At 37.3% G+C, this 9,926-nt stretch overlaps 1 protein-coding gene across 1 annotated transcript in view; it reads right to left on the reverse strand.

The window, feature by feature from the left end:
- Positions 1 to 9,926, reverse strand: part of COL3A1 (collagen type III alpha 1 chain) — a 52,763-nt gene that overhangs the window by 12,831 nt on the left and 30,006 nt on the right. The window contains exons 13-32 of the mRNA XM_009643542.2: positions 9,810 to 9,854; positions 9,552 to 9,605; positions 8,526 to 8,570; positions 7,749 to 7,802; positions 7,160 to 7,258; positions 6,994 to 7,038; positions 6,773 to 6,871; positions 5,966 to 6,019; positions 5,717 to 5,824; positions 4,486 to 4,539; positions 4,264 to 4,362; positions 3,048 to 3,101; positions 2,611 to 2,709; positions 2,403 to 2,456; positions 2,218 to 2,271; positions 1,617 to 1,670; positions 1,196 to 1,249; positions 945 to 989; positions 755 to 853; positions 541 to 648 (exon numbers count right to left, since the gene is read on the reverse strand). Of these exons, the coding sequence (XP_009641837.1) occupies positions 541 to 648; positions 755 to 853; positions 945 to 989; positions 1,196 to 1,249; positions 1,617 to 1,670; positions 2,218 to 2,271; positions 2,403 to 2,456; positions 2,611 to 2,709; positions 3,048 to 3,101; positions 4,264 to 4,362; positions 4,486 to 4,539; positions 5,717 to 5,824; positions 5,966 to 6,019; positions 6,773 to 6,871; positions 6,994 to 7,038; positions 7,160 to 7,258; positions 7,749 to 7,802; positions 8,526 to 8,570; positions 9,552 to 9,605; positions 9,810 to 9,854 (1,377 nt within the window). The remainder of the gene's footprint in view (positions 1 to 540; positions 649 to 754; positions 854 to 944; positions 990 to 1,195; positions 1,250 to 1,616; positions 1,671 to 2,217; positions 2,272 to 2,402; positions 2,457 to 2,610; positions 2,710 to 3,047; positions 3,102 to 4,263; positions 4,363 to 4,485; positions 4,540 to 5,716; positions 5,825 to 5,965; positions 6,020 to 6,772; positions 6,872 to 6,993; positions 7,039 to 7,159; positions 7,259 to 7,748; positions 7,803 to 8,525; positions 8,571 to 9,551; positions 9,606 to 9,809; positions 9,855 to 9,926) is intronic.

Genomic DNA, 9,926 nt, shown 5'->3' on the forward strand with positions numbered 1-9,926 from the left:
AGACATAACAAGTATCAGCAAAAAGCAAGCATAAGATGAGCATAAGGGGTGTGTGTGTGAAAAGAAAAATGAAAACATTGCTGAGGAGAAGATCTTATGCTGAAGGTATCTCAATAACCAGATTTCCTTATTGTGATCATACAAATCTAAAATGGGGATGACGTTCTGCCCAGTATTCAGCATCAGACACTGAACATGTTGATGGAAAAAACCAAAAATTGATTCAAAATGGACTCCATGCCTAACTGTTTGCTGATGGTATGAACTTTTCTCATTGTTTATTAGCTTCATTACTACTGTTTTGACATACCCCAAGAGATCTAACACAGCAAACTATCTAGCATATATTAAATCAGGTGAAAAATCCTATCTTTTTTAACACATAGGACCCATATCACACTGCTAAATCAACAACACTGCTACAGATCCAGTACCTCTGAAATCAGGCCAAAAGCGAAGACATGAACAAACCCAGTGCCTTGTGAGAAGGTAACACTGAGTTAGCATAAAATTGGCAGAGCATGTGTATGGTTGTGTTACCTTATCCCCTTTTGGTCCAGGACTTCCAGAAGCTCCTCTTTCTCCTGGCATCCCCTGTAAGCCAGGCAGCCCTGTGCCTCCAGGAGCACCAGGGGGTCCAGGAGGACCCTAGAGAGTAACAAAGAATAATTAGAAAAGATTTAAAAAAAAAAAAAAAAAAAAAAGAACCTGAATGATGCACATAATAGCAGGAAGCAAACAAGTCTGTGGGTACCTTGGCACCTTCTGAGCCAGCAGGACCTGGCCCACCTCTTGTTCCAGGAGGTCCTGCAGGACCCTGTGGACCACGTTCACCTGGAATACCATTTTCACCCTGTGGCAAAGAAATGTGTTATTCTTTGTTCTCAGGCTCATAATTTGTTAATTCCTTAATGTATTAATAGAAACATTGCTGTGTAATTTACCTTAGGGCCTGGGAATCCAGGTCCTCCAACATCACCTTTTGGTCCCTGTTTATGAGAAAATAAATGCAAGTTATTCATGCACTTTACTTAGCAAATCTGCATTGGCACCCTGTTTCTCTCGCCTATTATCCCTTAAAGGAGACTTCTCTGCTCTGCAGAGTGCTGATAGCTGTCTGAATTTCGAAATGTAAACTAGGAAGAGCTTTTCATATATTTTTTGTTGTTTTTGAAAAAAAGGAACTACTGCTTACTGGTTCTCCAGGCTTTCCATTCTCTCCAGCTGGTCCTGGTCCACCAGGCAATCCCTGTATGAAGGAACAGTATTATCTCTGTAACATCGATAAACTATGCATTTGCCTATCTAGCAAACTTTTCTGAAATGAAGATGTGTACCTAACTCATTTCAATCCTTTTCAAAGCAGAAGGTGCTAATTTGATAGCTAATGATGTGACATAATCTACTGAGCTAGCCATCTGGTTTGCCATTATGAAATATTAAGCAATAACTTTTGTCAAGTGGTTGATCTGCTTTACTTCAAAATATGATGACATGCACCCTAATAAAAATGTTTAGATGCCTCCTTTTTTTTTTTTTTTTTTTTTTTTTGGGTGTGTATGTGTGTTAGTCTACTAAAAAGAATCAGAAACCAATAAACAATAAATACACAGCACCTGGAGGCCAGGTGGACCTGCTGGTCCTGGTTCTCCTCTCTCCCCAGAAGCACCCTAGAATCAAAAAAAAAAGACAAAAAAAAAAAAAAGAAGAAATTGAGAACATTTCAACATATAAATACCTCCACACCACCTTTAAGTTATGCTTTCTTATCATTATCTGATGATGACATTGCACAATCCCAAAGACTAATGTATCTTGGTGTTCTGGTATTTGCTCTTTTCATTCCAACCATTAGATGCAACTCAGCAGACACATTTCTACATGATTTTACTCTGAAATGCTAGCTTTGGTAAACTATAAAGGGAGCACTAATATATCTCAATTTGAAAAGTTGGTAGATGCCCAAGAGCTCTAAATTGACTTTTCATTTCAATTTATACCAGGTCTATCTAACTCAGGTTTCTCCTAACAAAGTTTTGGCTATGAATTTATTAAAATAATGGTAAAGAAGAGCCCTTTAACTTGTCTTCATAAGAGGATACTTCTTTATATCTTTAAAAATATTTTCCTTCCCCTCAATTCACAGTCTCTATCTGTAGAAGCCAGACCACTTTGGCAATAACTGATAATTGCCTCTTATGGGACTACTACACTTACAGTAGGTCCAGGAGGACCTGGGAGGCCAACATCACCATTCTTCCCAGCAGGACCCTAAACAAGAAAAAATTAGTCTATTGTTATGGGTTGACTTAATTTTTCTAAGAGTAATAAAATTATTATTAATTAATAGTATGTAATTATCAAATTGTTATATAAGTAAACAAAACATTAATGAAACTTACAGGTGTTCCAGGTGGTCCACCAGGGCCTCTTTCTCCGTTCTTACCTGGTGCACCCTTATAAAACAGAAAGATCACATTTAGAATACATGTTCTGGTCAGCATACAATAACTTCAAGTTGCAGCAACAGATAGATAGTCCCACTATAGAGCAACGTGACAGTTGACTGATCAAGCATAAGCACAGGAGAAGTGAAGAAATCCCACTCACCTCATTGCCCTTAGGACCAGGGAAACCCATTACACCTGGTTGACCACGTGGGCCTGGGGGACCAGGTGGACCAGAGCGGCCAGTTTCACCCTGATTACCCTGGGATAAGCAAAAAAGAAATGAAGACATGGCATTTGTTAGGTGAAATAAATTAATATCCATGACTCATTAAACAGTGAGTGAGGATGAGATCGTTCCAAACTTATTGTGTGTATTGTATATCAACTAAGCTTCTGTATACTCTATTTTAAGTAGTATCAAATGACAAGATCTAGAGAATGTTGTTACAATGTGGCAGCATATGAAGTGCTCTGGTAATTAAAACAAAAAAAGAGACAATTAATCTGACTGTGATAACAACCTGTCATGTAGATAATGTGGGATGAGGGTAAGGTCAGTAGGAGGACTAGTATAAAATACTTGCACAATGTACATACTGGAGGGCCAGGTTTCCCATCACCTCCAGGGGTTCCTGGAATTCCGGGCAAACCCTGCAATTGAAGAAAAATAAGTGGTGTTCTTCAGTTTAAAATGTGTGCTATTAACTTACAACACATAAATATAGAAAAATACCTTTTAACCCACTTGCTTGATTTTAATCTCTTTAAAAATGGTTAAAACTCCTCCCATTTTCCCCCATTCCATTTAGGGGAAAAATTGGAGAAAGCTAACAAATTCTTTTGTTAAGAATTTATTGTTTTCTCTGAGAGTCATCCTATATAATCAAGGCATAGGACATTAATCAATGTGCACAAAAAATGTATTTTTCTTTATGTGGGAAAAAAACTGATTTCAGATGGTAAAAATCAGGGAATGAAACAATTTTGACTATGTACCTGTGCTTAAAACCAACATGATTTATAACATATTTTAGCTAGCTTGTTTTATATGTTTAAATATTATTTTTGTTATATCTTAAATAATTAATTTTCATTTCCAATAAAATCTTAATTAGTTTCCAGAAGCCTGCATTCAGACTGACTTTTGAATTTCAGTGTATTTGTTGTCAGCAGTTGTTAATTCTTAGTATAGCTCACACAATGTTGTTACATTCTGTAAATAATACACGATAGGTTGTCTCTGAAAATCTTCTTGATGCATACCATTAAAGTCTGACCAACAGCTTATTTGCTTTAATTGCAAATAAGCAATAAGTATAAATTAAATACTTGAGTATACTGAAATATTTAAATTGATGTATAATTTAATTATGTAAACATTAGATTTATGTTTATTCAATAATAATTTAAATATAAATATATATATAAATACAGTAACCCAAATACCTATTACATGTCATAAACGTACTGCACTTTATAGTAAATTATAAAATTTGCTAAAATGTAAATAGACAATACAGAAAATCATCCAATGCTAATTCACATTAAAGCCAGATAGCACATGGCATACTTTGAGAATTGGGGAGCATGTTCAACTTCATATAAGCTTCCTCATTCACTTGTGACAGATGTTCTCTGAATGCCCTGCGTCTCTGCATGGTTATCTATTGCACTAGGAATACATGTACTCAAAGGAATTAATAGTTTGGGTTTTTTTTCAAATTGGATTCCTCTATTGTATCTGCTGAGATGAGGCATCTCATTTTCTTGGAGAGTTTGAGAGTTTATCTCATTTTCTTGGAGATGTCCTTACTCTCATTCCGGGAAGACCTGGGCCTCCATCTTGTCCACGCTCTCCTGCAGGTCCACTGGGCCCAGGAGGACCTGGGCTACCACGTTCACCTGCAGGACCCTAAAAAAGAGACATTGAAATTCACAGCAAGGAAATCAGCATCATATTGAATCTGAAATAATCTATTCAAATTCACATGGATTCTCCAGAAATTTGGGGTTTTTTTTAGAGGAAGACTTATACCTTTTCACCTGGAAGTCCATTGGTGCCGGGTAAGCCACGGAAACCGGGGTTGCCCTGCCAAATAAAAGAACAAAATGTGGATCACAGGCTTGTGAATTAGGTAATGGCAACTGTTTTTTCTCCTAAACTATTTACCATTAGAGATATTATTATGAAAATTAATGAAAGAAATATCCCACTGTAGCAAGAAAGTCTACAGAATTATTTTCTCTTTGGATATAACCCTCCTGTTGAAATCATAGCCTGTCCCCCATTATTTTTAACCAGTCCTGCATTAGTTAGTTTATTCATGAGTTTTCTAAATTCATATAAAAAATAAAACAACACATTCAGTCTTGAACAATTCTTTTCTTCTAATTTAATAATGAAAAGAGTTCTATTGTATTGTTTTAATATTTATATCTACTACTATCTTCACTGATTACAAGAAATTTGGATTTGTAGCCCTATTTATATATTTAATATGATTAATTTGTTCACTGTGCATCTTTGGTTTCCTCATAGCTTCAGCAAATACTGCAATCAATGGAGTTGTAAATAGATCAACACAATTTCCTTTAGTTCCGAAGGGAACAGAAATCTAAGATTTGTAAGGCTGTTGCTATTTATTTTGTTAAATAAATCAGTTCAGAATTCATTTATGAGAATCCTTTTTGGAAAGTTACCAAATCTACTAGCCAAACAACCTGTTGGCAATAAGATATTATAACATAGAAGACATCCTGACAATATCATTGTTATTGACGTTATTGACATTTAAGATCTATTGACAGTAAAGATGTTGACATAAAGACATATCATGAATGTAGCAGAATTTGCATTAATTTCACTTTCCAGAGCTGAAATTTTGTTATTGTTCATTTTTGTTAACTGAAAAGTAATTTTGAACTTTGTATATTTTTTTTTCCCCCTGTGTAGCTCTCAAAGTTTATGGTTCCTTCTCAGCACAAATCTTTCACTATAACTTCCAGGTATATAAGATCACTGCTACTTCAATATCAAAAAAAGAAGGAAATTAATGTGTTTCAGACTGAAATGATCTAAGCATTGCAATTCAGATGAGGAACTAGATAAGAATTCTCCCCAGTTTCGTAACCCAGTTTCACATCTGGAATTTGCTGAGAACAGATACGGAGCCAAATTTCTCCTCAAAGTATTTTGAACACCAGATTTTGCTGTCTCTGCATTAACTCAGAATGTATCTTGTGCATGGTCACCTACAGCAGCTTACCCTTTCTCCAGGGGTACCAGGTACGCCATTCTGGCCAGGTTCACCATTTGCACCTCTTTTGCCTTCCTCACCAGGCGGTCCAGGAGCACCTGGGGTGCCATTTTCACCCTGGCAACAACAACAACAAAAGTTCACCAGTGAGGTTAGAAGCTTCCAACCCCCCTCCACCCCCCCAGGTTTTGATGGGGAATGATTCGGGATTCAGACTTCCTTGGAAGAAGTCTCTGAACACATTTTAAAATCACTTACACGTTCGCCTTTTGGGCCTGGATCTCCTTTTGCACCATTCTTACCAGGTTCTCCCTAAAAGGAAGAAAATCTCATTAAGATTACGGATTGCAACAGGGTATTATTCTAGAGCTACTAGATGTACTAAAATACTGGAAGTGGACATAGTATCTTTCAAATTATGGACTCATTTTTATTATTTTACATTCTGCAAAGGAGTTAGCATGCACTAGTTGAACTTGGATGTGGAATGCATGGGGCTCCTTAAAAATCCAGTAAACCAAAGAAGTGATACAATCTTAAACACCACTGAGTAAAATTTTTTGTCTGTTTCTGAGCTATTTCAGACATCATTGAGACTTTTGCTTGAAGTCCCTTAATATTTTCTCTGCCAAAGAACTACGTGTGGTGTAAGGCTGTCAGAAAAGAGCCTGCTGGGGTAAATGACAGTATAAGAGTAGGTACAACTCACTAGGTGTAGTGGACTGTAGACTCAGCCCATGGGAATATAAACAGGTGAAATTAGGATTTTAAAACAACATATTTTGTCAAATGTAGTCATTTTAGACAAGCTTTTTTTTTGTTGTGTGTTTCAGAATTGATAGATAATTTAGGAAAACAAATAAATATTATCATATTTATGTATAATTTTATAGATACCAATATATAAATGTGTGAAAGATAAATATATCTTTATAAAAATAATTACCTATTTGTTAGACCATCTCAAGTGAACAGGAAAACTTCAACGGGTTTTTTAAAATTATATCAGAACTACTTCTGTCATATTTATTTGTACAACCAGTGTAATGAATATTACTAACTCACCGGAGTGCCTTTTGCTCCAGGGTTTCCACTTGTACCTGGAGTACCAGGAAGACCGCGGCCTCCTGGAAGACCAGGAGCACCAGGAATACCAGCAGGTCCCTGTGGAGAGTGAACAGCAGATGGGGATGAAGAGAGCAGGGTATTGTTGGACTCTGCCCAGTCCAAACAATGACTCTCACCAACACAGAGCAGCAAAAGTCAGTGATATGAAAAGTACCCACCATTTCACCCTTGTTGCCAGGGCTTCCGGCTCTTCCAGGAGGGCCCTGAAAAATAAATTTATAAATAACTAACACTGCTAGCCTAGGACTAAACCAAAGGGCATGCAGGACTTTGTGAAGAGCAGGTGGCACAACACTTCTCAGTTCCCATGTGGTATTTACGTACCTGAGGCCCAGCTGGCCCAGCAAGACCCTGAGGACCAGGTTCTCCTCTCTCTCCAGGACTACCAGTAGGACCAGAAGGACCAGGAGGACCAGTTTCACCCTAGGGAAAAATAGTAAAAAGAGAAAATGAATGGATTTTATTCTTGTCTCCAGGGCAATCAGTATTAGCTTCATGGCTTCTTCTTCTACTGTGGCATCTTTGTGTGATTTGGGAAGAAGGTTACCACCATCATCACCTGAGTGCAAGAGCCAAATCAGCAGCATGACCCTGGTGCTGAGGCACAAGGTACCCACGCACTCCAGCCAGCACATGCTGCACAGCTCCTCTACTTGTGAGAAGTTTACCTGAGTCCCTTCCATAACGCAACATAAAGCATTGGCTCTACCACTTAATGGTGCTTTGGGGTGGGTATTTGTGATGAGGGTTTGTTTCATGCTGTGTATGAAAACACATCAGTTTGAGGCTTGCAAACAGTGTAATAGGAGCCAGAAAAAAGGAGGACTCATAAAATAAAGATGTACAGTGACATGAGCTGGCTAACTAGAGAAAGGACCAAATCCTATATTAGTATGCATCTTTAGCTGAATACCTTAAAACCTGGAGATCCTGGAAATCCTGCAGTTCCAGGGGGACCTGTGGGACCCTTAAAAGTGAAAGAAATACTATTAATGCAAAAGGTAAAAGCCATATGGAATTAATTTTAAGTTAAAAAAATGTCTGATTATGTGATTTTTCTCTCAGTAAGGAAAGACCTGGCAAAATAGCAAATATAAATCATGCTGTAGAAGATGAAATTTAGCTAGTCCAAAAATATCACATCTGCGTCTTAGTAACCCTGACTTTTACATGTTAAGCTAAATATCTCTGTTGTAAATTCAAAAAAACATGAAAGCTATCATTAAAGAGATTGTTAGAAAAAATGTTCAAAATTTGTTCTAATTATAAAAAAGGTGTAGGAAAAAAAAAGCCAATATAGCTGTTACACATATGAGTGGACATATGCAGGTTTCTAGGCAGATGGAAAATTTTTTGCCCACCTCAGACACCTAAATAATGTATTTGATAAGACCATTCAAAATTTGATCTGCATAGAGAACAGAAATTCTATCCATCTGTATGTTCTCTGAGAATAATCTCATTTGGGATTTATGAATTTTCTGATTTGCAGTGTTAAAGCTCTCCTATTGCACTGTATGCTTCAAGCATCGTAACCAACGCCATTATGAAATATAATTAAATAAAATGCTTGTTCTTAAATGAGTGCGCTGCCAGTCTCGGGTTTGCCAGCACTGCAGAACATCAGCTAGAAGTAACTAGACTTGAGCAACACAAATACTTAAAGTCAAAGGTCTGCAAGTCATCTTACAGGTGGGCCAGCTGCTCCTGGAGATCCGTCTTTGCCATGGGCACCCTACAGAAAGGAGAGAAGTGTTGGGTACAGAGCACTACCCTGGACACAGAACACACATGCTTTAATCCCCATGACTCACACACCATCTTTTTCTGTCTGTACTTTTCCACTTAGCTGACCAAGACCCAAGGATTCCTCAACTGAAATTCTAAAATAATAATTAACTAAATATTTTGTGAAGGAATATCCAACACTTTATCCTGTATGATTTGACAGCAAGATGCAAAAATGTATCCTTATTACATTTCTTAAGGAAATAACAGCAACAAAGCATCATCTGCGTGGACAGTTCTTAAGGTTAAAAAAAGAAGATTGCAATAGCTGTATATTTCAAAATAACACTTACTCCTAATTCACATGAAAGACTAAAATTTCACTCCAGAACCCTAACAAACAGTGGTATGATTTAAATCCTGTTGCTGGTCTTGTAGACATGTTAGACCAGGTCCACTGCTCAGGTGATATAGTGTTTGTACAAACAAGTTGCTGGTTGTTATACTTTAGTTGTGCTTTATTTTGGGTTGTGTTGGACACTATGAACTATGACTTCCTTCAGAGCAAAGAATGTACCCCCTAATCTCAGTCAAAGACTAATTTTATCTTTTTCCTGCAAATTACTTCTGAGATTGCAGTTTTTCCTCTCTCTGCCTTCTGCTTCTCCCCTTTGCTTCCACTCCTCCTCTGTCTAACTCTTGGCTGAACCTGAGCTTATGCAGAAACACTGAACTCTCCCTCAATGTGTGATGTATTAGTTTGAAAAAAGGAAATAGAGAATAAGGTGGTGAACATGTGAGTTAGAAGTGTTACGTCTTTAATTGGAGACTTAAAAGGTTTTGTGTATGATTTTACAGATGCTATATAGTTTTCTAATCCTTTGCATTATAACTGTATTAAGGTAAATCTATGAAGTAAGGAATTGTCAATATATTGAAACAAACTATGCTCTGCTTCTGAATAAGAACAACAGCTGCAACTACTTACAGGACCACCAGGATTCCCAGGTCTTCCTCTTTCACCAGGTGGGCCTCTTGGTCCCTAGGAAACATAAGAAAATGAGTCTGTTGAATGACTTCCAAAATAATATGGCCGAGCAAAGAGACACTGCTCTTATTTGCATGTCTAAGAATTGTTCAATGCATGTGGTGGGGTAATTAAAGTTAAAAGAAAGATAAGTAACTCAGTTAACTGGGAGGTGCCATTGGCACTTCCATTTAAATACTACAGGATACATATATTTACCGGTTGGCCCGGTGATCCATTTGCTCCAGGAAGACCAGTTTCACCCTGTTATGGAACAAAAACACTGATGACAGAATGAACTTTGACAAGAACATTTTGTAATTTATCCAAGGGAAA

Source organism: Egretta garzetta, unplaced genomic scaffold (assembly GCF_000687185.1).
Source record: "Egretta garzetta isolate BGI_Z169 unplaced genomic scaffold, ASM68718v1 scaffold297, whole genome shotgun sequence".
In the NCBI taxonomy this organism is placed as follows: Eukaryota; Metazoa; Chordata; class Aves; order Pelecaniformes; family Ardeidae; genus Egretta; species Egretta garzetta.